The sequence below is a fragment of the Plecotus auritus genome (genome assembly GCF_963455305.1).
Source record: "Plecotus auritus genome assembly, chromosome: 3".
Lineage (NCBI taxonomy): Eukaryota > Metazoa > Chordata > Mammalia > Chiroptera > Vespertilionidae > Plecotus > Plecotus auritus.
In genome coordinates this window covers 221,395,558-221,421,343 of record NC_137772.1, presented here as the reverse complement: position 1 = coordinate 221,421,343, position 25,786 = coordinate 221,395,558, and the positions used below count along the sequence as shown (strand labels likewise).

The 25,786-nt window shown below is 54.6% G+C and overlaps 1 protein-coding gene across 1 annotated transcript; it reads right to left on the bottom strand.

The window, feature by feature from the left end:
• Positions 1–1,634: 1,634 nt before the first annotated feature.
• TAB1 (TGF-beta activated kinase 1 (MAP3K7) binding protein 1) lies at positions 1,635–25,307 on the bottom strand. Its single transcript, XM_080662047.1, has 11 exons — positions 25,245–25,307; positions 16,680–16,816; positions 16,168–16,321; positions 15,071–15,157; positions 14,447–14,585; positions 13,145–13,258; positions 12,443–12,554; positions 8,257–8,401; positions 6,228–6,450; positions 5,010–5,172; positions 1,635–3,395 (listed from the first exon to the last, which is right to left on the bottom strand). The coding sequence occupies exons 1-11, from the start codon at positions 25,275–25,277 to the stop codon at positions 3,188–3,190; spliced, it is 1,515 nt and encodes a 504-aa protein (XP_080518173.1). The 5' UTR covers positions 25,278–25,307; the 3' UTR covers positions 1,635–3,187.
• Between the last annotated feature and the right edge of the window lie 479 nt (positions 25,308–25,786).

The window sequence follows — 25,786 nt, the reverse complement described above, 5'->3', positions numbered from 1 at the left end:
GTGACACCACACGGACCTGGGAGCCAGGACCGTCTTTTAAGTGGATGAAGACCCCTCTCATGAGCGAGTGAACATTTTAGTGAGTTAAGAGACAAACAGAAAAATGAGCGAGTTTCTGTGAAACCGATTAAACAGGGAGATGCGGCCGGTGAGGCTGGGGTGGGACAGGGCAGGCCTCTCGGAGGAGGTGGCTTTGTGCCGAGGCCTGAGTGACAGGAAGGAACCAGCCGCAGAAAGGGCACCATCAGTCACCTTTCCCTGGATGTCAATGTCACAGCGGCCAAGTGGCTCCTGACGGGTCTCCCGGCCACCGCACCAGTGGTGGGGACACGCCACCAAGCCAAGGGCTGGGTTGTGAGAATCAGAGGACCAGACATGGACCGAGACACAAGCACAAACCCTGGTGAAGGTGGCCCCCGGCATCCACGGAGCTCCTGGCGCGGCCGGGGGTCCCGGACAAGCAGCGGCTCCCAAAGGCCTGGCCCACCTGGTTGGATCCAAGCCAGGGCCTCAATCAAGCCTGTGACTGAGTCCTGCCCTGGGAAGGAGCCAGATGTCCTCCAGGGACAAGTGGGCACAGGCAGCAGTGGTGGGGGCCTCCCTGGTCCACCCGGCCTGGCCGTGGGAGGGGGTCACAGGCTGGAGAGGCCCCGCCGGCTCCTGGCTCGGTGTCAGTGTCAGAGGGGGGCGGGACTAGCCCACGGGAGGGTCGCTTCGCCTGGCTGCCTTGGTTCTTCTTGTCCTGGCCCTTGCCACTTCTTAAATCTTAGAACAGACTGAGCTCCCCCTCTTACTCCACCAAAGGGAACCCAGAGGCTGACACAGTGCCCCTCTCGCCCTCACGCAGGAGGCAGGCTTAGGGGCCAGGGGACACCGCCAGCAGGGCAGCGCTCCACCCCCGCATGCCTGGGGCAAAGCAGGTGGGAGAGGTCCTTTGGCCTATGGGACTAGACAGGGCCATTTGTGCTGGGACTATGCCCGTGTCTGCGCCCAGTCACTCATCTAGGACATGGCCCGCCCACCACCTCCCCCTCAGGGTGCTAGGCTGACACTGACTCAGGTGGTCAGGACCCGCTGGGGACGGCTAAGGCCAAGGGGGCAGGTCCTGAAAGGCAGTTCTGCCAGCGGGCCCCCCCCCCGCCCCCCCCCCCCCCAGAACGGCTTCCCAGCAGAGGGAGGGTGGGAAGTGTCTGGGCGCCCATCACCCAAACGCCAAGCTTGGCTTTGTCCCTCAGCCACGCGGTGTTTCAGTTTTAGCTGCAGACGCTGTTGTGCGTAGCTGAGTTCTTAAGTCTCCCAAAACAGGAAGAGGCACTTTATGGACTGGTATTTATAGAATATCCTCCACCCAAACAAAACCAAAATAAAGCAAAGAACTCCTGAGCATCCACTAGCACGCCTGTCCTGGTGCCTGAAGCTGACGGCCACACCACCAGCACCCCCACCACCGGTAGGAAGAGTGCCCCACAGTAGCCACTGACGGAGGGAGCGCCGCCACCCTCTCCCCGCCATGCCAGGGCAGCCCTGGGCCAGGCAGAGGCCAGGTTCACAGCCCAGCTCTGCCACCCCAGCCCGGGAGCTGGAGGACAGGAGGCACCCACCCATCCTGGCCACCTGAGTTACAGGAGACGAGAGAACGTAGAACACCACCATTTATTACTTCCTCACGGTGGCAAAAAGGGATTCTATTTCTAGAGACCAAACAGCATCACCGAGATGTTCTTGGAAGAGAGTTCCCTTTGCTCCCAGCCTTTATGACTAACTTTAAACCCGTCCGCCTGAGAACAGAGGGGGCTTCTGGTGGGGGTGGGCGCTCTGCCGAGAGGCACTTCCTCTGCTACCCTCGGGAACCACATTCCGGGACCACAGACCGAGCAGGGCCTTGAGCCGGCCTTTGACTTTCCTGAATCCAAGTACTTGGAGGCCACACACAGTGCCAGGCCCTGCTGAGCTGGGGAGGGGCGGAATCCACGGGCCTCGGGGACTGGCAGGTCTGATTTCTGCTCCACCGCAGACCATGTGACGGGCACATTGTGGGTCCCCGGGGCTTGCTTCTCCTGTGAAAACAGGAGTGCAGTCCCCTCCCCAGAGGGCAGCAAGCTGGAGGTGGTCCAGCTTGGGCCTGATGGCCTGAGCCCGCCCGGCCCTGTAAAAGCAGTGCACACCCGGGCCCTCCACACAGAGCAGCTGGGCTCGCAGACCCGCTTCCCTTTCAGAACCATTTCCCACGCTCCCTCTCTCACATGCGTCTGTTCATTACGGCGGAGCGGCAGGGACCGTGGTTAGGGGTCAAGCTCGCTGGTCTTCATGGCTCCTCAACCAGGGCCTTCCCAGCTCCAGGAAGGAAAGAGCAAAGTGGAGTCGCTCACCCTGATTTGGGGCCTCCCCTCCTGGAGGGGCCTGACAAGAGGCCACAGTCCTCGCTCGGTCCGGGCACTTCTGCTCCCCTGCACCCCATCTCTGGGGATGCCCACCGGCCCCGCCTACCCTTTGGAGGACTCCAGGGCCAGTGCTCCTCTTGGACAGTTACCTCCGGTTCCTTTCCCGCTGACCTGCCCCGCTGCAGCCATCCCAGGCCCCCAACACCTCCCTGTTCTCCCTGAACGTTCACCACTGAACACAGCCAGGCTGGTCCAGGGAAGGGGCCCAGGGCCGGTGCAGGCTCTGAAGATGCAGACGTCAACCGGGATTCACTCTGGAGGCCGGAGAAGAAAGGGGCGAACCACCAGCCACTGGCGAGGGGACACTATCACCGGCCACAGGCTCTTCCAGGGGGAGGTGTGGCGGGAAGGGTGGCCTTGAGAAAGCAGTGGCTGCTGGGCCTGTGACGTGCGGGGTCACAGGAGAACCCCTGCACGTCCTGCCCCACGGGGGGCTCACAGCCAGCCAGGCTTCCGTACTAGCACCTCTTGTTCTGAGAAATGGTGACGGTCCTGGCTGAGGCTGCCTGGGGGAGTGGCCTCCAGCCCCGGTGCAGTGACGCGGCATATCCAAGGGGTCCGTCTGCACTGGCGCTCTGAGGGTATTCTCCACAGCACCGAGCTGGGGGAGAGGACGGTCAGGCTGAGGACTGGGCTCCCACTGGCCCCCATGGCACAGGCAACTGGTGGGGAAAAGCCCATCCTGCCCCAGCGGTGGCCCCTGGTCCTCACGAAGGTCCTGCTCAGACTGCACTCCGCAGCCGAGGCTACGGTGCCGTCATCACACTCTGTTCGCCATGGTCCACGCTCCAGAGGCGGTAAAACTCGGCGAAGTCCACGTAGGGCTCAACACGGCCATCCTCGCCAGGCGGGAGCGAGTGGGCGGGCCGGGAGCGGAAGAGCCCCCCGTCCGAGCTGGAGCTGCTGCTCTGGGTGTGCGTGTTGGTGGACTGCAGGGTCAGCGTCGGGCTCTGGCTGCAGGGACAACAGAGTCAGTCAGGAGCCTTGGCTTCCAGGCCGGGGACAGAGGCCCTGCCTCAGGCCACAGGCCCTAACAAAGGTGACCCAAGAGCCAGCCCGACCATGTGGCCTTTGGGAGACGAAAAGTCAAATGGGCTTTTCAAGCTCTAACCACACATGGCTTTTTAAATGAACTAGAACTAAATGGGTCGCCCCATTCCAGTGCTCAGTGACCACGCATGGCTGTGACCACTGTACACAGCAATGAGCTGGAGGTCATGCACTCCAACCTCTCCGGATCCACCCTGACCCAAACCCCACAGATCGCAGGCCAGCAATGACTTTTCTCCCAGAAAGCCCTCCTTCCTCCCTCCCTGTCATCCCCTTCACCAGCTGGGAGACAAGTCCCCCCATGTTCTCAGAGCTCCCTGGCACCCACACTCTGTCACAGAGCATGTAACAGCTAGAAGTCACCTGCTGGCCCACCGTCTTGCAAACCCTTAGCACTGCTCAGCACCCAGCACCAGGCCAGCCCAGGGTGGGGCCCAACTAATGCTCAGATGCAAAAAGGAGGAAAAGGGCTGTTCAGGGGCCCCCAGGGAGTTAGGGTGCAGAAGGACAGCTGGTTCTCCTGCCTGGCCTGGGATCACTGCTGCCATACTCTGCCTTGGTGGACACAGCTAGTGGCTTCCTCTCGGCAGCCTGGGGTGGGGAGGCCACCCTAAATGCACTGGAGATGCCCATCACTCAGCTGCCTGCCAGGCCCCTCTAGCCTCTGTGGTGGCAGTGGCGGCAGCAGCAGCAGCAGCAGCAGCATGGGGGCAGGGAGAGGGGAAGGCTCCCTCTAGGAGGAGGGAAGCAGCGCCACTCCCTTCCTGATGGCCCTTCCAATTGGCCACTTCCTCTGAGTGGGCTGGGTGTGGCAGCTCTATTATTCTGTGCAGGCCGGAATGTGGAAACCAGACCCGGTCTCCTGGTGGGTGGGAGGGGTGGGGGGCATACATTCCACAGAAGTGAGGGGGTGGGGTGGACACCAGACCTATAGGCAGGTCCGCAGTAAGGAAGTGGCCTGCCCACCCTCCTCAGGCTCCAGACCTCCTGCTGCCTCTGCCCCTCCCCCCTCAGACTAGAGAACTCACTTCAAAGCTGCTCAAACATTTCAGTCAGAGAGCACTGCTCTGACAAGCCAGTGCAGGCCAAGCACTGTCCCAAGCACATGTCACTGGGAGGCCACCCTACCTCACACCCTTCAGGACCGACAAGAGAGGACAAGAGAACCTTCCCATTCAACGAAAACTCGTACACGGACCCACAAGGAAATGTGACCAGCAGGCTGTCAACTTCAGTTGCCTGTCCCTTCCCGGCAGCCTCAGCCACTCTGCCCAGGGAACCTGCCCCCTCCCAGGACCCACTTCAAAGAGCTGCTGGAACCTGCAGCGCTGCCTCTTCCGACCTCAGCGCCTAAAAAGAACTCCCAGGAAGGGAGGCGGGCATTTGAGAAGTGCAAGACCCCAGGGCATCTCACCCAGGATCACTCAGATACAGGACTTGGCCCCTGGCATTCCTGTTCAGAGACCAAGGGCTGTCCCCGGGAAGCAGGCCTGAGAGTGGAGATGGGTGAGGGCTTACTTGGTGAGGGTGGGAGTGGCTTCGTCCAGGGTGGAAGCGCTGTGGGCCCCATTGACCAGCTGGCCCTGCGAGGGCATGACGAGGGAGAGGGTCACGCTGGTCTTGCTGGTGCTCTGGGCGCTGGAGTAAGGCACGGATACGGGGTATACACGTCCTCCTGCGGCTTTGGAAGGAAGAGAGAGGTGGGTAACAGGGAGCGGCTGGCATGGTGGGAACAGGGCCACTCCGAACCTGACGGGAGTGGTGTCTGAGGGCTGAGAGAAGGTGGTGACCCGGCCTGGCTTCCTGAGCTGCAGCTTGGCCCTCTGCCCCTTGGGACAGAGAAGGGGAGTCCAGGGGCAAAGATTGCCGGCCAGGCAGGGGCTGGCGCTCAGCAGCTCCTATGCTCAAAGCAGGAGGAGGATCAAGTGCTGAGCTGCTTGATGAAAGGGTTACTGCCTGGCTTCCCGCAACGATGCTCTAATCCGAGGGGATAAGCGTGCTCCTAGTTGAGGCTGGCCCAACAAAAATATGGTTGCAATAACAGCAAGCTAGAGAAACTCCAGTAACCCTGGTGTCCGCTGGAGAACAAACCCATCTGGGCATGCCTGAGCACTAAGGCTTGTTTGAAAAAAGAAGAAAAAGTGCAGCCCAGGAGCCAACCGCCTGCACTCTTAGCAGCGCGGGAGGAGGTGCAGAAAGAACGATTGCCTGGCCTCTTGAGCAATTTGACTCCAAGACTCAAGAAGTAGAAAGTTAAGCGCGTTGTTGCTCTCACCCCAACATGGCCCGGGAACAGAGCCAGGCTTCGGGGACCGTCTGTCCACATGCCTCGCCTCCCCTAAGTCTCTTCTTCCTCCCAGAGCCTCAGTTTCCCTTTCTGTAAAAGGGGGTGCTATCTCCTGAGGGCTGCTACAGGAAACATTCGGGTCAAGTGCCAGGCGCAGAGTAGGCCTTCAGCTGGGGAGCCATCGTTCCTATCACGTGGCCTGGTGTCTCTGAAGCTCTCTGCTCTCGGGTCATTAGGAGGTCAACCAGGGCAGACGGTATTTCTTCATTTCAAAGACAAAAAGGAAAACCAATCAAAGGCAGCTCAGAGGCCCAGATTAAAACTGCTCACAGCCAGGCCTCCCCCTCTACCTGCTGTGCTCCAGGAGCAAGGCCCGTCGCCTCAGCCACTCTGCAGCCCACCCCGGCCCATGGCCTCGTCAGGTGGCTTCCTGTCCGCACTGCACTTACCTGGAGCTGGGGATGCTGTGGGCTGGCTCATCTCGCCCAGCGGGTAGCCGAAGTTCCTCACCAACAGAGTCATGTCCTCGTGCCTTGGGCAGAACTTGGCACGCTCGCCGCCACTAGCAAAGGTGTCACCGTGGATCCGCTTCACCCGGTCTACCACGGCCTGGGCCACCGCGTCCAGGGAAGTCTGCTTGGCGAACTCAGTGTCGATCATAGCAGCGATTTCCTGGGAAGGAGGGGCAGAGATCTGGTGAGGAACAGGGGGCCCAGGGACTGTGGGCCATGACTCCAGAGCCTCACCAGGACACTTAGGGGTCACTGGTTAAGCAGGTGAAGGAAGTCCCCACCAGCCACACCTGCAATCCGAGCTTTTCAAGGGATTCAGGATAATCCTCCTGGGACTTTCTCATTAGAAAGGTGTGGCACTGAGATCTCTCAGGGAGAATATCCACCTCGCTGGGCTACTACGAGGAGGAAGTAACATAAGGGATGTGAGGGCACCGTGGGAACTGCTGGAAAGCCCTGCATAAATACGTGCCCACCACACCAGGCACGTATCCCCTAACCTCTCAAGGACCCAGGAGACTTGCAACCATAGGAGCAATTGTGATTACTAAGCTTTTTTCCTGGAACAAGCTCATTATAGGCTATGATATGCCAATTTTGTCAGAAAATGGGGACACAGAATGAAGGCAGAGAAGTCCACTGACCAGGGTATCCTAGAACCCAGTAAGAAGCCACTGGATAATTCTATCTTGAAGACCAAAGAAAAGGAAAAAAAATCACACTGATGGTTAAGATCAAAAACACAAAATCCTCTACATGCTGGCTGGCCAGTCTCTTGGAGGTAGTGGGGGCAGAGGCAGGCAACAGGAAATGACCTGGGGCCAGTCAGGTGGGCTCAGCTCCCTCGCTGACCACCTAGGTCACCTCAGGCGAGACCCTGAACTCTGCACCCCAGGCTCCCTAAGTGGAAGTGATGGTGAGCTGCTGCCCGTTACAGGGCTACTAGAAGGAATAAGATAAAAAGATGAAAAACCTTGAACACAGGCATCAGGAGAGAGGGCGGCATATAAGACTTTGCCTCCTAATTTTTAGTTAGAAAGGACAAAGCAGGTGGTCTCCCTCCAGGGAGCACGCCCATGCCATTCCCTTCCCGCTCTCCGTCCCCCACAGGCACGTATCCCCTAACCTCTAAGGGACCCAGGAGACCTGCAACCAGGGGAGCAGTGGCAGCTCATCCCGGGCTAACCCCCCGAACCTGCCTCCAGGCCCCCTTTTCTCTGACTCCCAGTGAGCCAAAGCAGTCCCGCCTAAGTAATTATTTTTGCTGCAGTCAATAAATGCTTGCTTTTCTAAAAATAATACTAATAAAGAAAAGAAAGGAAGAAAGCAGAAAAGTTACCTTCCTACGAGACTCACAGATGGAAGGAGAAACACGACCTGAACTTATCTGACCAACCCTGCCATCCAAGGTCAGTCAGGTAGAGGCAGCTTCCCTTCAAAAGCATCCCTGAAGCGACTGCTTTACCACAACCCCACAAAGGTGGGTGCTATCATCCCATCTTAGACATGAGAACAAACTGTAAAGTACCCGCAGCTCAGAGAGAAAAGGGGGAGGGTGGCGCGGACTTGGACATGGCTGGCACGACCCCTTGGCCAGTGCTCTGTGTGCAAGGCCGCACGTCTGCGCTCTCCTCCTCAGCCCAGGACCTTTCCCGGACAGTCTCCAAAGCAACCCGAGCCCGTGGCAATTCACGTCCATCTCGCCCACTTCCCTTCAGGCTTTGCTCAAGGCTCTGGGGTTGCTTCGAGCCCAGAACGAGGAAGGTTTGGGAGGGATGGGTGTTCCTGGAGCTCTGGGCTTTTTCTTCCCCCAGCTCTGAGCCCAGAGGATACCTGGCAATGGCACTGGAGAATCAGAGCTCTGGGCCCTGAGCACTCTGGTTCTGAGCAGGGGGGCTGGCCAGGTCCCCAGGGGAGCATGCCACCTGCAGGCTGGCCAGCTGTGCTCTGCGTAGGCCCAGCTCACCTGGTTGGCCTGCCCAGGCCCATGGGCTGCCTCCAGGGCCTTGTACAGCCCCTCGGACATCAGCACCAGGAAGCCAGTCACCCCGTCCAGGGGCTGTGCGCCGTGGATTTCAGGCTCCGCGATGATCGGCTTGGACTTGGCAGCACTGGGGGGAGAGAGTGGAGGGGACAGCTGTACTTGGAATGGCCCCCTAGGGGCATTTATTTTGCTAAGGGGAAGAATCTACCCCAGAATGTAAAATAAAACACACACCTGGCAAGAAGAGACAAAAGGAAAACCAGAAAAACAGACCTGTCTCTGAGCACAGCTACTAAAATCAAGTTCTGAGGGCCAGAAAGCTAGAGGCGGCTGGGCTCAGGGCGGCAAAGGTCCAATGCCCAGTCCCGGCCCCACTCTGCAGCTCCTGCCCACAGAGCCGGCGCAGTGCCAGGGGCAGGGTGGGCAGTGAGAGGGTGGGGTTCTCTTTTGAAAGCCCACTCCTCCTGGGCTCCTCCAAAGCAAGTGTCAGGCTGACTCAGACCCCACCGACACTCCACTGCACAGGGTCATCTCTGATGCACTATCACCAGCAGTGCCCGAGAGTTCTTGCCCGTGTACACGCACACAAGCAACTAGGTGATGTTCTGGCAACAGAATCTGGGAGAGTGGAGTCTGGAAACACCCCGAGGGTCCTTCCATAGGGGCCAGTAGCGAGTGCTGACACAGCTCACACTGAATTCTAGCAGCTATTACCAAGAACAGGAATAAGATAGTGTGAGGTCAGGGGTCAGAGTCCTATAGAGCTAGGCTGGCAAAGGGTCAAAGCCAAGGGCAGCAACTAGTGCCATAGGGCTAGCAGGAGAGGCCAATGCTAAGTGTGCAGAACGGAGGAATGGAGCGGCCTCAATGCTAAGTGTGCAGAAGGAGGAATGGAGCGGCCTCAATGCTAAGTGTGCAGGAGGAGGAATGGAGCGGCCTCAATGCTAAGTGTGCAGGAGGAGGAATGGAGCGGCCTCAATGCTAAGTGTGCAGAATGGAGGAATGGAGCAGCCTCAATGCTAAGTGTGTAGCATGGAGGAATGGAGCGGCCTCAAGGCTAAGTGTGTAGCATGGAGGAATGGAGCGGCCTCAGTGCTAAGTGTGCAGAACGGAGGAATGGAGCGGCCTCAATGCTAAGTGTGTAGCATGGAGGAATGGAGCGGCCTCAAGGCTAAGTGTGTAGCATGGAGGAATGGAGCGGCCTCAATGCTAAGTGTGCAGAAGGAGGAATGGAGCGGCCTCAATGCTAAGTGTGCAGAACGGAGGAATGGAGCGGCCTCAATGCTAAGTGTGTAGAAGGAGGAATGGAGCGGCCTCTATGCTAAGTGTGCAGAACGGAGGAATGGAGCGGCCTCAATGCTAAGTGTGTAGCATGGAGGAATGGAGCGGCCTCAGTGCTAAGTGTGCAGAACGGAGGAATGGAGCGGCCTCAATGCTAAGTGTGTAGAAGGAGGAATGGAGCGGCCTCAATGCTAAGTGTGTAGCATGGAGGAATGGAGCGGCCTCAAGGCTAAGTGTGTAGCATGGAGGAATGGAGCGGCCTCAATGCTAAGTGTGCAGAAGGAGGAATGGAGCGGCCTCAATGCTAAGTGTGCAGAACGGAGGAATGGAGCGGCCTCAATGCTAAGTGTGTAGAAGGAGGAATGGAGCGGCCTCTATGCTAAGTGTGCAGAACGGAGGAATGGAGCGGCCTCAATGCTAAGTGTGTAGCATGGAGGAATGGAGCGGCCTCAGTGCTAAGTGTGCAGAACGGAGGAATGGAGCGGCCTCAATGCTAAGTGTGTAGAAGGAGGAATGGAGCGGCCTCTATGCTAAGTGTGCAGAAGGAGGAATGGAGCGGCCTCAATGCTAAGTGTGCAGAAGGAGGAATGGAGCGGCCTCAGTGCTAAGTGTGCAGAAGGAGGAATGGAGCGGCCTCAGTGCTAAGTGTGCAGAACGGAGGAATGGAGCGGCCTCAATGCTAAGTGTGCAGAAGGAGGAATGGAGCGGCCTCAATGCTAAGTGTGCAGAACGGAGGAATGGAGCGGCCTCAATGCTAAGTGTGCAGAAGGAGGAATGGAGCGGCCTCAATGCTAAGTGTGTAGAAGGAGGAATGGAGCGGCCTCAATGCTAAGTGTGTAGAAGGAGGAATGGAGCGGCCTCAATGCTAAGTGTGCAGAAGGAGGAATGGAGCGGCCTCAATGCTAAGTGTGCAGAATGGAGGAATGGAGCGGCCTCAATGCTAAGTGTGTAGAAGGAGGAATGGAGCGGCCTCAATGCTAAGTGTGCAGAACGGAGGAATGGAGCGGCCTCAATGCTAAGTGTGTAGAACGGAGGAATGGAGCGGCCTCAATGCTAAGTGTGTAGAACGGAGGAATGGAGCGGCCTCAATGCTAAGTGTGCAGAAGGAGGAATGGAGCGGCCTCAATGCTAAGTGTGTAGAATGGAGGAATGGAGCGGTCTCAATGCTAAGTGTGTAGCATGGAGGAATAGAGTGGCCTCAATGCTAAGTGTGCAGAAGGAGGAATGGAGCGGCCTCTATGCTAAGTGTGCAGAAGGAGGAATGGAGCGGCCTCAATGCTAAGTGTGCAGAACGGAGGAATGGAGCGGCCTCAATGCTAAGTGTGCAGAAGGAGGAATGGAGCGGCCTCTATGCTAAGTGTGCAGAAGGAGGAATGGAGCGGCCTCAATGCTAAGTGTGCAGAACGGAGGAATGGAGCGGCCTCAATGCTAAGTGTGCAGAAGGAGGAATGGAGCGGCCTCAATGCTAAGTGTGCAGAAGGAGGAATGGAGCAGCCTCAATGCTAAGTGTGCAGAACGGAGGAATGGAGCGGCCTCAATGCTAAGTGTGTAGCATGGAGGAATGGAGCGGCCTCAATGCTAAGTGTGCAGAAGGAGGAATGGAGCGGCCTCAATGCTAAGTGTGCAGAATGGAGGAATGGAGCAGCCTCAATGCTAAGTGTGCAGAACGGAGGAATGGAGCGGCCTCAATGCTAAGTGTGCAGAATGGAGGAATGGAGCGGCCTCAATGCTAAGTGTGCAGAACGGAGGAATGGAGCGGCCTCAATGCTAAGTGTGTAGCATGGAGGAATGGAGCGGCCTCAATGCTAAGTGTGCAGAACGGAGGAATGGAGCGGCCTCAGTGCTAAGTGTGCAGAACGGAGGAATGGACACCTAATGGAAAGTGAGCTACAGAATGCTGGAACAGGTGTGCTAGCATTTAGTGCATGTTTTGAAAAGGATGCCTACCCCTGCCCGCTCCCACCAAACACACACACACACACACACACACACACACACACACACACACACGTGCACGCAGGAACTCTGGGCAGGGCACACAGGGAAACCAGCAGCTTCTGGGAAAGAGCCCATCTCGGGGTAGAAGAAAAACGCACTTTGCACAGTATATCCTTGGCACTGTTTGAACTGTTTGAAACCACATCTGTACTTTCCAACAAAGCTACAGAACCCTACAAATTAGAGACAAAAGGTTCCAAACTCAACCGCCTAAATCCTCTGGGAGGAAGGAGTTCTAACTCTTGCTTCTGATGATGGGTCTTTGGCATGATTCCTCCAGGGCTCCGATTGTGACATTAAATGCCATGATCCTACACATACTTATTTTTCCAATCGAAGTGCTCAGAATGCAGGCTGCCTGGGTTCAAGTCCCGCCTCTGCCCATGGCTAGCCCCATGACCAGAGAAGCTACCTATTGTCCCCATGTCAGCTTCCTCATATGAAAATACCTTTGGGTAACAACAGTACCTACCTCCTAGGGCCCGAGGGAGGACTGAATAAGAGAATGTATGTACAGAGCTGTGCCCATTTGCTGCTATGATCACTGGGTGGCAGCCGGAAGCGAAATATCCTTGGAGGGCAATGTACAACTCATTTCACACGTCTGCCCTGGCCCTAGCCATAAATAGCACTGACCAACAAGGCCATTGGTCTGTCCCTACCCACCGCAGGCAGCTCAGGCTAACCTTGGCCTCTCCTGCTAGCCCTATGGGACTAGTTGCTGCCCTTGGCTTTGACCCTTTGCCAGCCTAGCTCTACAGGACTCTGACCCCTGACCTCATACCAACCTCTGGGAGGAAGGGTCTCCTTGGGCTCTGAGCTATTGCAACTGCACCTCTGTTCCTAGAGCCTATCGGGGTGGGGGGAGCACAGCTGACTGGCCACCTACCTGAGCAGGTCGATGTCAGTGTAGCCATATTTGACCTTGTAATCTCCAATGCGCCTGGTGCTCTCCTGCCCACAGATGATCCCTACTTGCTTGATCTTTCCTGCGTCCAAACCTACCAGGGGGAGAACAATACAAGCCAGACTTTGTTCATAATGATGAACAAAAAGAAGGGGACAGACACATCCAGGGAAGAGGAAATAGTCATACCCAGTACCCTGGAGAGCGGCTAATCCAATAGCCCCCAGTGTCCTCAGTCCCCATCTCCATCAGAATACCCCCTCACTGGGAACGCTTCCTCCACAGCCCGTCACATCCAGCACCGCCCAGCAGAGCTGCCTGGGGAGGGGGGAGGCTGCGGCAGTGGCTGAAATCTCAGGACTTCTTTGGCCTCAGTCTCCACCAATAACTGAACGTTTGCCGGGTATGCTCGGAAGCATTTTACATGCGTCAACTCTTAATCCTCACCACACCCCGAGTCAGGTGTTACTATCATCTCATTATATAGATGGGAAAACTGAGGCACAGAAAATGAGTAAGTTCCAAACATCACCAACTAGTAAGCAACAGAGCTGGGCTTCAACCCCGGGCAGGCTGGTCACGGCCCATCTACTTCACACTCGCCACATGACCACCGAAGAGGGCAAGGGTGAGCCACGAGGCTGCCCTCCCAACACTGACCCGCGGCCCATGTCCCCCACGCACCCAGCTGTGAGAGGCGGAAGAGCTCATCCTCGTTCTCCGTGGTGTGGTCCACGTTCAGCTGTGTTACCTGCAGCCCGTCCACCGTGGATTTGCATAGAAGTGCACGGTTCGTACCTGCAGCAGAATTTGAGCAGCTGAACAGACTGAGCATGGGGAGGAAAGGGCCACATTAGAGAGAGAGAGAGAGAGAGAGAGAGAGAGAGAGAGAGAATGGAAATCCTTGAAACAAGCAAAGAAAATAGGCTCAGACCCCTGGGTGAGCCAGCAGTCATAAGAGCTGACAATATTAAGGAATTAGGTTAAACTTTTCCATCCTAGCATGATTATGATTATGATTATGATTTTAATAAGAGAGCTTTTGTCTAGGGAGATACACTGACATATTTACAGATACCAGGCCACGATGTCTGGTGTCTGCTTCACAACAATGCAGGGACCCAGGGCTGCAGATGAAATGAGACTGGCTGTGAGGAGATGACTCCGGGGCTGGGGATAGGCACAGAGGGCTCATTAAATGCTAGCCACTCTATTTTTTTTTACATTTCCAAATTTTGTTCTATAATGAAATCTTAAGGAAAGGAGGAAGAGAAGAGGGACGTTATCAGTGGGGTCTCTCTAGCGCCCCTACAGTAATCGGCACCCTGGGATATGGCCTTCTCAGGGTCCCAGATGGCCTCTTCTTTGCCCACAAATCCTACAAAATGTCCCTGTGACCCCTCACTCTCCAGCCCACACCCAGCCCACCTTGCCACCCTCCAGAAGAGGAAGCCACTGAGGTGGCCAGGCAGGGACTCAACTCCCCAAGGCCACAAGTTAGGGACAGCATGGGGACGAAAGCTGGGCCGCCCGCTTCCCGCTGCTACTTCCAACTCTACTCACTGGGACTGAGACACTCTTCTTCTTTTTTGAAAGATAACCCAAATCAATTTTTTAAATACGTTTTTATTGATTTTAGAAAGAGGAAGGGAGAGGGAGAGTGAGTTAGAAACACTGATAAGAGAGAAACATCAATGAGAGAGAAACACCGATCGGTTGCTTCCTGCACACCCCCTACTGCGGATCAAACCCACAACCCGGGCATGTGCCCTGACTGGAAATCGAACCAGTGACCTCTTGGTTCATGGGCTGACACTCAACCACTGAGCCACACCGGTCGGGCAAAGAGTAACAGGGAAACCCACCCAATGGCCTCGACAGACGGGCTGGAGATCCCACGTATCTGGAAAGCAGCTGCCCGAAGAACGCAGTCCCCCAAGCTGGCCTTCTCTCCCAGCCCTCCCCCGGGACAGACAGGCGGCTCACCGACATTGGCGACGTAGAGCTTGTTGTTGAGAAGGACAGCCACGACAGCCATGGCTCCTCCTGAAATCTCCCTCTCCAACACCTTGAGTCTTTCAAGGATCTTCTGATACTGAGGAGGCAGCTGGTGCTGGGGGACACCCTGCAAGCCACCATCAGGGGTCAGAGCAGGCCGGGTCCTCCGAGACCGTTTCCCCCCTCCCCCCTAAAGAGCAGGGGCTGGAGGCCCGGCCAGGACAGAAGCTGCACTTCCAGGCAGGCTTCTCTAGGAAAGCCAGAGGTGAGCTCACTTGTCCTGCCAGCTCTGAAAGTGCTGGTGGCTGATATGAGTGGTAGGTGACAAGGCTGTGGGCAGACTCAAGTCGAGGACTGACCTGAAAGGGCCTTTCCTCACTCCCTCACTGCCCGCCCCACGCTCAGCTTGAGTAAAGCTGCCCACAGCAACCAAGGAGGCCCTTGCAGGGTCCATCCATCGGCCCCCATGTCCCCCCAGTCAGGAACTGTCCCCTAACTCGTGCTGCTCTGGCCCAGGGGTGTCAATGGCTTGGGCGTGATGTGGCAGATGAATCAGTGCTCCTAGCAAAGCCAGCCTGACGTGCCCCTTCTCGGGGGAGGCTAGGGAAGTACCTCTGGCAGCTGGGACTGCAGGCTCGCCTTCTCAGCCAGAGCATCGTCGATGGACTCCAGGAAGCTCCTCTCCACCACGTCGAAGGCCTAGAGGCACAGAGGACAGGGACAGGTGTCAGGGCAACGGCCGGTTCAAAACACCACTGCCACCCGATGCTGCAATGCCCCCGACTGCAGTGACAAACTGTACTAAGTGCAGGCCACCATGGGGCGGGGGCCCCGCACGTGCACTGCAGAGCGACAGAGGCTGAGGCTAAAGACGGAGGTTAAGGGCACGGCCTTGCGGTCAGGCCACCTGGGAGTGAACTCCAGCTCTGCCGCTTGCCAGCTGGCAGCCTCGGTCCCCTCATCTCAACAGAGGTAAGTGTTGTTCTGAGTGACTGAGCACTCGGTACCTGGCTCAGAGCAAGTCTAGATCAATGACAGCCGCTGTCATGACCACATCCTGCTGGCCCTGAACACTGGCCGTGCTGCTGCCCCTCCTGGGGGGCAGTTAGAGTCCCCGGCACAGGGCCCCGAGGCTGGAGGATGGTCTGGGCCTCAGGTGCTGAGGCAGGGAAAGGGCTGGGAATGCTGTTTTCAAGGAACAGGAATCCATCCTCCTCATCTACACTAAGTGCCTCCAGATGTGCTTCCAAAAGGAGGTGCCAGGAAGAAATCGCCCAAACAGCAGCCAAAAGAAACGCAGAGCTGGCAGGGGAGCCCCAAGCAGCCGGAAGTGAGGAGGCGAGGCCCAGGCTGCTAGCAGGGACTGGAGGCTGAGCACCTGAGCCACGCCTGAAGGAAAGGAACCTTCCGAAATCACGCCCCCCACTGCACTCCTTCGCCCAAGGCCCCATCCCTACTTCCCGTTCCCCAAGATTATCTCCTCCAGAGCCAACCCTGCCAGTTGTGGGCAAGGACCGTGATGGCTGCCTGCTCCTGGACTCCCCGAAATAGGGAGCCCCCGCTGCTGGGAGAGGGTCCCAGAGCGGGTCCCCTGCAGGAGGAGTGGCAGGGTCTTCAGACCAGCCCAGGAGAACCCACACTTTACAGCTGCAGGGCCACGCTCCTGAGGGACATGATCCCCCGGCTGCGGTCAGCTGCCGAGCACATACCTGTAGCAGCACGCGGCGCACGTCGGCCTCCGTGTGCTCGGCGTTGAGCTGGCCCAGCAGGAGCTCTGCGGACAGCCGCTGGGCCACGAAGTTGGTCACCCGGTTGCCATCATAGCCGTTGAAGACCCCATACAGGAAGCAGTTGTTCTCACTTCTGGAACAGAGAGGTAAGAGGCGGTGGAAACCAGGGCTCACAGAAGAACGCCAGTTCCAGCGTGGAGGGGGAGGAGGGGCAAAAATTGGGGGAGACCAAAGATACAGCAGCTGTGGCTTCAGGTGCCCACTTAGGTCCCCCACTTGGACCGTCATTTCACTCAGGCCATGACCTTCAGGGATGCTCCCCACCCCACTGTCGCAAGCCTAGGCTGCTCTAAGGTCCCGATGTGGAAGGGACAGCAGCACACACCACCTCCATGGGCCACATCTCACTGGCAAGCCCCATGCAAGACAGTTGCAAAACAGACACCTGCAGAGGGTTGGCAATGCCCGGGAGAGCACCCCAGCACTCGCACCTGAACTTGAGCCAGTTGTCCTCAGGCGGGTGGCTCTCAGTGCCCTTGCCATCAGCCGAATAGCTTCGGTTGGAGGCTGAGCCCACCCCTGAGAGGTGGCAGAGCGGCAGGTCGTCCGTCCAGCTTGGCTGCTGCTCCTGGGAAGGACACCAGGAAGTTATGAAGTGTTACCTTCTCCAGGGCAGACCCCACCTCACCTTTTTCTTCCCCAACAAAAGCCCCGCAGGCCCGAACCCCACCCCCCGAGAGGCCTCTACTTCCTTCTGGAAAATAGCTACCCTGGAGGAACAGACACCTGCAGAGGGTTGGCAGTTTTTTATGGCTAGTCCACAAACCCGTTCCCTGAAAAAGAACAGCGTTCCCAAATGCAAGGCTCAGCAGTGGGTTGCAGGTGTGAGCTATGTTACGCAACACGAATGAGACACACAATGAAGCAAACTCTTGGTAGAAAATACTTGGGTGGCTCCTCACCTCTCACTGCAGTGGCTCTGACTCCAATGCCCTGGGCACTGGTAAAACTGCAGACCCCAGGCCCCAGACCCAGAATGTCTACTCCTGGTGGGCCCAGAACACCTGCCTACAGGCAGCTCCTCCCAGGTGACTGCGAAACTGACTTACACGCTCCCTTAGTCACAGTCCCTACCCCTGGCATCGGGGCCTCCACTCCCTGGTCCCCACTCCTCTCCCATCTGCTCCCTGCCACACCTTCTCCACCTGTGCCAAATGCTTGCCGTGCCCTGTCCATACATACCCACTCTTTCCCTCCACGTGGAACACTCTCCTTGTCCTTGTCGAGCAACTCTCCACATCCTTTGGGACTCTGACACAGGAATCACCACCTCCAGGAAGTCTTCCTTCAGAAAGACCCTCCCAGGCTTGATTGACAGCCCTCTTTTGTATTCCTACCACCTGTCTCGCTCCTGCCTGCCTGTGTCTGACTCCCATTCCAGCCCACTGATCTCAAACCAGGCTGCTCAGTGCTTTACACACACACACACACACACACACACACACACACACACACACATCCAAGCCCCAGCCCAAACACAGATTTTGAATTTCCTGAATCTCCTTAGGGGGCACTCTGAGCACCTACATTTTTTTTAAGCCCCAGAAATGACTCCCACATCGGGAGGCTTTCACTGAGGTAGTGGATCATGCAAGGCCCCAGCATGGGCCCCCACTCGACCCCCACCCGAGACTGTGCCTGCTTCCCAAGGGCATTCCCAGGACCACTGTGCTGAACTGGAGCGAACAAAAACAAGTGGGAGAATCCAAGTTCAACTGCAAGGAGAATAAAAGTGGGACTGAGCCCGGCCAGTGTGGCACAGTGGTTGGCATTGCCCTAAGAACCAGGAGGTCACGGTTAGATTTCCAGTCAGGGCACATGCCTGGGTTACGGGCTCGATCCCCAATGTGGGGCGTGCAGGAGACAGCCAATCAATGATTCTCTCTCATCACTGATGTTTCTAGTTCTCTCTCCCTTCCTCTCTGAAATCAGTAAGAAATACATATATTTTAAAGTGGGATCGAAGATTTACTGAAATTTTAAATAAGCACAGGCACTGTGCACAACTTCTTACAAGTGAACAGTAAATCTTCAAAAAAGGATGTGAGAGCCACTTCAACAGGCGTCGGCCATCAAACGTCTAAAAAACCTGTGGTTAGCTTTTGTGGCAAGTTTCATCTGCTATCTATTTACATAGTGACAGGAAGTGACTATGGCTTTCACGCTTTTTATTCCATTTTAATTGCTTTAATGCTGCCTTTATTCTAGCGCTTCAATTCTGTGCTTTGCCCCCTGGAGCTACTTCCATAGAGTGTGGGAGTTTGCTTTTGTTTTTAAACTAACATACAATAAGATGGACTTTTTTGGGTGCACAAGTCTGTGAATTTAACATGCGTAGAGATTTCTGTAACCGCCACCACAGTAAGATACAGAACAGCCCCATGATCCCAAACACTCCCTGGTCTTGCCCCCTTTGCAGCCAGCCATGCCCTCCCCAGACCTCTAGCAACCACTGACCTAGGTCAGGGCACATGCCTGGGGTGCAGGCCCAATCCTCGGTGCAGAGGCATGCAGAAGGCAGCCAATTGATGTTTCTCTCTCACCGATGTTTCTATCGCGCTATCCCTCTCCCTTCCTCTCTAAAATCAATAAAAAACATATTAAAAAAAAAGAAATAAGAAAAAATTACCCAAAGAGCATATTAAGAAGTATCCTGGTGAGGCAAGGCCTCCCTCCTCTTCTCTGTCTTCCCAAGCTCTATCCACCCACAAAGGCCCTGCTCGAATCCAGAGGCCCGTGTTTCCAAAACTTCAACCATCTTCAAGAAATTATCCACTTCATATTTTTTCTTTAAACTGCCACATTTTCTTTTACTCTAATGACTTCATTTAGAATGTAAACTTTTTCAGTATTTTAAGTGGAAAACCAGTATTACTTGCCATATCTTGAAAATATTAAAAAATGAAAACAAAACAAGGTTATTAAACTCTAGTTGAACCTATTGCCTGCTGCAGCTTCTGAGCCGGACCCCTGTTCTCTCTGTTAACAAAGAAGAGAGATTACCAAGAATCAGAAAGGTGTAAGGACATACTAAGAGCAAATCAAGTCTTTCTCTTGGTATCATCAGAGAGTTTAAAGAGAACTAAAAAGCAAATACCTCCTCAATATGCAACGATGAGTTTTACACAGGCAAACACCAAACCCCCTCAATGTATGTGTCCCAGACTCTGGGAAAATACTGACCAAGGCCACGGGGCCCCTTTCCTGAGAACTCCATCCCTGTGGCCTCATCATGCATTTCGGGCACCCCACATAACCATTTGGCTTTGTAGCAACTCTCATGCTCTAGCCTGGTATTGCTGATTAGCTACCTTATTTCACTGATGCAAATACATGTTTTCTTTTTTTTATGTATAAAGTTTTTTAAAAATATTTTTTTATTGATTTCAGAGAGAAAGGGAGAGGGGGAGAGATAGAAACATCAATGATAAGAGAGAATCATTGATTGGCTGCCTCCTGCATGCCCCACACTGGGGATTGAGCCCGCAACCCAGGCATATGCCCTGACTGGGAATCGAACCGTGTCCTGGTGGTTCATAGGTGGATGCTCTACCACTGAGCCACACTGGCTGGGTCAAACACATATATTTTCAACACTTAATATTAATCTCTGAAGTTGATGTGTTAGTTATTTAGCAGTGTGTTTTCTTTCTAGGCAGTATGTAAAATAATGATGTGTCCTCACAATTAATGACATCTTAGATCCAATGACATATGGGCAACTTCTCAGACACTTATAAGCACTCCTTCCATAGAATGCAGTCTCCCCAGCACCCCAAATATTCCGTAACAACTGGCCGGAGAATTACAGGTTCTACCCATGTAGGGGTGGGAGAGCACGTGTCCTCCCTGAGTTCAGCGGTGGCCCGGGCATCACGGCTGTGGCCGAGGGGGCTGTGATCATGTTCTCCCACTTCTGTCCGCCTCCACGGGGATTTCCACACCAAGCAGCCAGGGCTGATTCTGCTACAACACTCCAGACTCCCAAGTCTCTTGCTTCCCTTCTCCATATTTCTGAACAATTTTCGGAAAGGTCATGATTTTCTATTCACACAAACCACCCACCTCTCCACCCCAACACACACTGATGCATACTTTCTCCCACGCCCCAAATGCCAGGCCTGCCAGCACCAACAGCAAGTGGCGCTTCTACACCTGGCATGGGAGTGGTGAGTCGCTGGGAAGCTGAGAAGGGGGCATCTCACGCTCACACAGCCTCGTCACAGTGCCAAGTAAATGCAACAGCGAGCAGGGACCACTTTAACTCTTTGATGGTTTGCAAATTAATTTCCCACAAGAAATGTAACAGAAAGTATGGTAAGGAAGAATGCTGTTTCACAAATCCTAATTCCAACTTGATTGTGTAAACAGGAGTTTCCAACATCCATATTTTGGTATGAAAAGGTTCTACAGTGATCCAATTGTAGATAACCTATTAAGGGCATTATAAATACCTTGTATAAATACCTTGTATAAATTAGTTCCTCATATCATATGTAATAGACATAAAAATAGTCCATTACAGCCCTGGCCAGGCAGCTCAGTTGGTTAGTGTCATCCTGATATGCCAAGGTTGTGGGTTCGATCCCTGGTCAGGGCACATGCAATAATCAACCAACCAATGGATGCAAAAATTGGTGGAACAACTAATTTTCTCTCTCTCTCTCAAATCAAATAAATAAAAAATTAAATTTAAAAAATCCATTTCAATCCTCACAGAGACATCTCAAACTCCTAGGCAGCATTAGTGGATAAAGCACAGTTCCAAGTTCAGGCCACAGCTTGAATATCAAATTATAGTATGAAAAGGCCGAGTGTTTTTGTGGTGAAAGCACCCGAATTCCGTAGAGGCAAAAAGGAAGCTCAGAAAGGGAGAATAATGCCCCCAGGAAGATGGCTCAGGGTGGGGGCAGCAGTTCTTTCTCTCCAAAAAGCTTAAAACACCCGATGCCATCTCCATCTTTCTGAATGACCCCCTTTTCCTTCCCTACTCCTCTGGGACCAACTCCATTCTAGCGCCCCCACCTCTCTCACCAGGGTTTTCATCAAAGGTTCTCTATGTTTTCATCACAAATATAGTCCTAATACGCTCTTAAAGGGGCCACTAATAATGGTGGAGCACTTACTGTGCTAGAGCAGCTGGACCGAATTCTGCCAGCATATGAGATGGCTGTAGGTGAAGGTCTAACAGATGTTTTTATTTTAATGGATACATATTTATTTTCATGTACTTTAGAAAGATATATAGCTAGCCCCTGTGATTGTATAGATAGCTCAAGACATGTCTAAGTTAAAAAATTTGATTTCAAGTTGATTTTTAAAAGTAATAAGTACCTAGCCGAAACCGGTTTGGCTCAGTGGATAGAGCGTCAGCCTGCGGACTGAAGGGTCCCGGGTTCGATTCCGGTCAAGGGCATGTACCTTGGTTGTGGGCACATCCCCAGTGGGAGGTGTGCAGGAGGCCGCTGATCAATGTTTCTCTCTCATCGATGTTTCTAGTTCTCTATCCCTCTCCCTTCCCCTCTGTAAAATATCAATAAAATATAAATATATATATATATATATATATAAAAATAATAAAGGTAATAAGTACCTAATAGTATAGGCAAAATCACACACCTGCTTCTCCCTGACCCCAATGCATTCCTGCATTCCCCACCTCAGTAAAGGGCACCGCTGTTGTTCCAACTGAAACCTTGTAGCCCTTCTTAACTCATCTTCCTTTGCCATGCACCCCACATCCGATCTGCCAACAAATTATATCAGCCCTTCCTCCAAAATACAGCCAGAACCCAACACTTCTCACCACTCCTCTGCCATCGCTCTGGCCAAGCCTCTGTCATCTCCTATCTGGACCACTTAGCAGGTCCCAGGTTTCTACTGTTGCCACGCAAGGGCTTCTCAAATCACAAATCAGGTCACATCATGCCCTGAAACCAGACGAGAGTTTCACATCACACTTAGAAAAGAGTCCAAAGTCCACCTGAGGGTCCACAAGGCTCCCGGGAACGTCGGCTACTACCTTCCCCAGCATACTCCACTCCAGCCACACTGGCCGCCTTGCTGCTCCCCAAGGAGCATCTTTGTTCCCTCGGGCAGGAATACTCCTTCCATGTCCCCCACTTCACCCCAGCAAATATAGAGAGGTCCTCCCCTGCCACTTGGTGTGAAATGGCCCCTCCACCATTCTGTGTGTGAATCCAGACTATTCTTCCTCACAGCACCACCTGACGTCATGTTATAGATATTACTATGTCATATGTAACCTGTATTGTCCACTGTTTAATGTCTCCCTTCTAGAAGAGAACGTAAGTTTCATGAAGGCAGTGTCCCCTGCACCTACACGGTGCCTGCCACACGGTGACATTTGAGGGAATGAACCGTGGGCACTCACCCATGGCAGAACTGAAGGTGGAACTTCACGTTGCAGTGACCATGCCAGGCTAGGAGTGTAAACATGGCAATTAATTTACTACTAACAGAACTTCTAGAAGAAAGTCCTCTTTGGCTGGGGAAACCAAGGTTCAGGAATGTTAAGTGACTTGCCCAAGGCCATACAAGACTCAGACTCTTTTATCAGGCGGCTAGGTTCTTTTGAACACATCAAGCTATCTTCAAAAGCGCTTCTTTTCCTCAAAAGACCTTTGAAGGTACCACACTGCCTGGGGAAGAAAGGGATACTCCTTGGGAGGTCATTCCACCAAGTACGCTGCCACCTGGCCCAGCACACCCTTCCATGTCAGCAGCACCCCAGCCCCCCTGGCAGGCCTCCACTGGCCCGGTCCGAGGAGGCCATCCACAGCCTCTCAACACATTGACACGGGAGTAACTTGCACATTGTTTAGTGGTATATGGCTCCTTCTCAAACTGACCTGCCAATGCAGTGAGGGTGCGCAGATGTCTTTTCTGTCTTTGTATCCCCAGGCCCAGCCTAGCAGACCTCACAGCCATCTGCTGAATGATGGTGTTTGAGCTCCTCTCACCAGACTCAGGACAGCGGAGGGCAGGACAGCAAGCCCCGCACAGCACCTGCACGCTCAGACACCTTGTGAGCAAAAATGTCTTGATCACTGTTAGGGTGGGAGGGGACTTGCGTAAACATATCAGGCATCCCTGTGCCTCTCATTAAGATGTGATGTGCTTAAAGCTAACTAGCCTGTCTGTCACAGATTCTACCACCACCCAGGAACACATGCTGGAGCTAGGATGTGTTCCCTCTGACCTGAGCCCCTTGGCCTCCAGCACACCCAGAGGCAGCCAGTCTCCTCTGCAAGCCAGGCCAGCCTACAGCGATGACCACTTCCAGCCTTTGCCACACTCCAGCCAGTGTTTCTGAAATATTTATTACAACCGGGCCACTTACACCACCCTCTGGGAGCTTACAAAGCAGAGGGCCAGGTCTACCTAACTCAATGACAAGGCTGACCTGCCAAGTAGTAGTGAAAAAAAAAGGGGGGGGGGGCAGGCAGCCAAAGATGTGGAGAAGAAGAGGTCTACACTCCCCCTTCCCCCACATTGGGAGTTACTGTCCCGGAAGAGGAATTTCAGAGTCTACACCAGGGGTGGGCAAACTTTTTGACTCGAGGGCCACAATGGGTTCTTAAACTGGACCGGAGGGCCGGAACAAAAGCATGGATGGAGTGTTTGTGTAAACTAATATAAATTCAAAGTAAAGGAGCGGAGGGGAGAGCAAGAGAACCGGATAGAACAGCCGGATCCGGCCCGCGGGCCGTAGTTTGCCCAAGGCTGGTCTACACAAAGCCTGTCATTAATATGCAGCAGTAAAGGTCTGTCTGTCTGTCTGTCTGTCTGTCTGTCTCTCTCTCTCTCTCTCTCTCTCACACACACACACACACACACACACACACACATACATACACACACCCTCCAATTCTGATGCTTCAAGACCCTCAAGGGTAGGAGGGCCAATGTTGAGCACTGGATCTGGCTACAAATGCTTTACTCATTATTTTACAAATATTTATTGAATGCCTGGCACCTAGTGGTGGTAGGTACTAGTGACACTATTCATTGCAAAGCACAAGTCCGTCTTCAATGAGTTCACTTTCCCACACAGGCGGCGGACAAGTCCACAGGCCATCACAACAGGCTGCTATGTCTGGGGAGGACCCAAGGGAAAGGCAACCTGCTCGCAGGTTAAGCATAAGCCCAAGGTGCCAACATGTGTGTGCACCTACATGCACATGTGTCAGGAGGATGCAGGGGCTGGAAGGCACCAGCGACAAACCCATGAGGGTCCAGACTGCAGGTAGAGATGAGTCTCAAGAAAACCCTCCCACTGCCTGCTCTCACCTTACAGATAAGGAAACCGAGGCCGACTGAGGCATAGGGAGTGACAACCAGGACCGGAACCCCGGCTGCCCAACTGCAGTCATTCCTTTAGCATAGGTGAGAGGTTAAGAGGACCGGCTGCCTGACTTTAACTCTGCCTCTGCCACTCACCAGCTGTGTGGCCTTGAGCAAATGATGCCTCTCTGTGCCTGTTTCCTCATCTGTAAAACAGGAATAATCACAGTACCTATCTCACGGGGCTGTCATGAAAATTAAACTGACAAACGTGAAGCAACTGGCACAACGCCTGGGATGTAGTAAGTGGTACACAAATGGCTACTGCCGCTATGGTTATTATCATCCCACGACAGCTCAGTGCCAGGCTTGGCACCCCTGCTCTCTCCGCTGCCGGGCGCCACATTCCCTTCCTGCTCTAGAACTCCCCCGGTCAACGTGCCCTCCAAGCTCGGACAGTCCAAGACCGGGACTCCAAGCCCCGGACGGTCAGGCCCGCAGTGCGCACGCGCCCCCGTCCTGGGGAAATGGGGCGGGCCGGCCCGGGACAGGGGAAGGCGGCGGTCGCCCTCCGCCAGGGAGAGGTAGGCGGCCCCAGGCGAGGAGAGAGCCGCGCCTGCACCAGACAGCCCCCCCAAACTCCCCCCGGATTCCCAACCCCCGGCCCGGAGAGCGGGTCGGTTCCTCACACTCTGCAACAGGCTCCTCCTCTGCGCCGCCATCTTGGAGGGACCCCGCGGGCGCGCCCGCCTCCCGCCAGAGCAGGCGAGAAGGGTGGCTAGAGCGGCCCGGAGGACCGCGCTGCCAGGGAGCATGCGCACAGTGCCACCCCCTGGCCGAAGCGGGACAGGCCATAGCGGAGCGTGTGCGCAGGCGCGCTCTTCCACCTGGGAGGTAAAGACTTTGCTCTGGGACTGCTTTGCGCACTTTCCTCAGTATGTTTTTCAGGTGGGGCTCCAAAGCGCCGGATTAAGGTTCTTTATGAACACGATGGGGGTGGCAGAGGGTGAACTATTCATTCACTCAGTAAGAAGTCATTGGGTGACCATGCCTGGCCCTTTAGGGGTGAAGCAGCAAGCAAGACAGGGCCTCAAAAAACTAACATTTTTACTGGGGAGGACAATATTTGCATACATAAGTCTTTCAAGTGGTGCTAAATGCTAGGAAGAGAAGTTCGTGGACTGCGGTGTTACAGGTAAGGAAAGGCCAGGCCCAGTGGAAGGGACAGCGA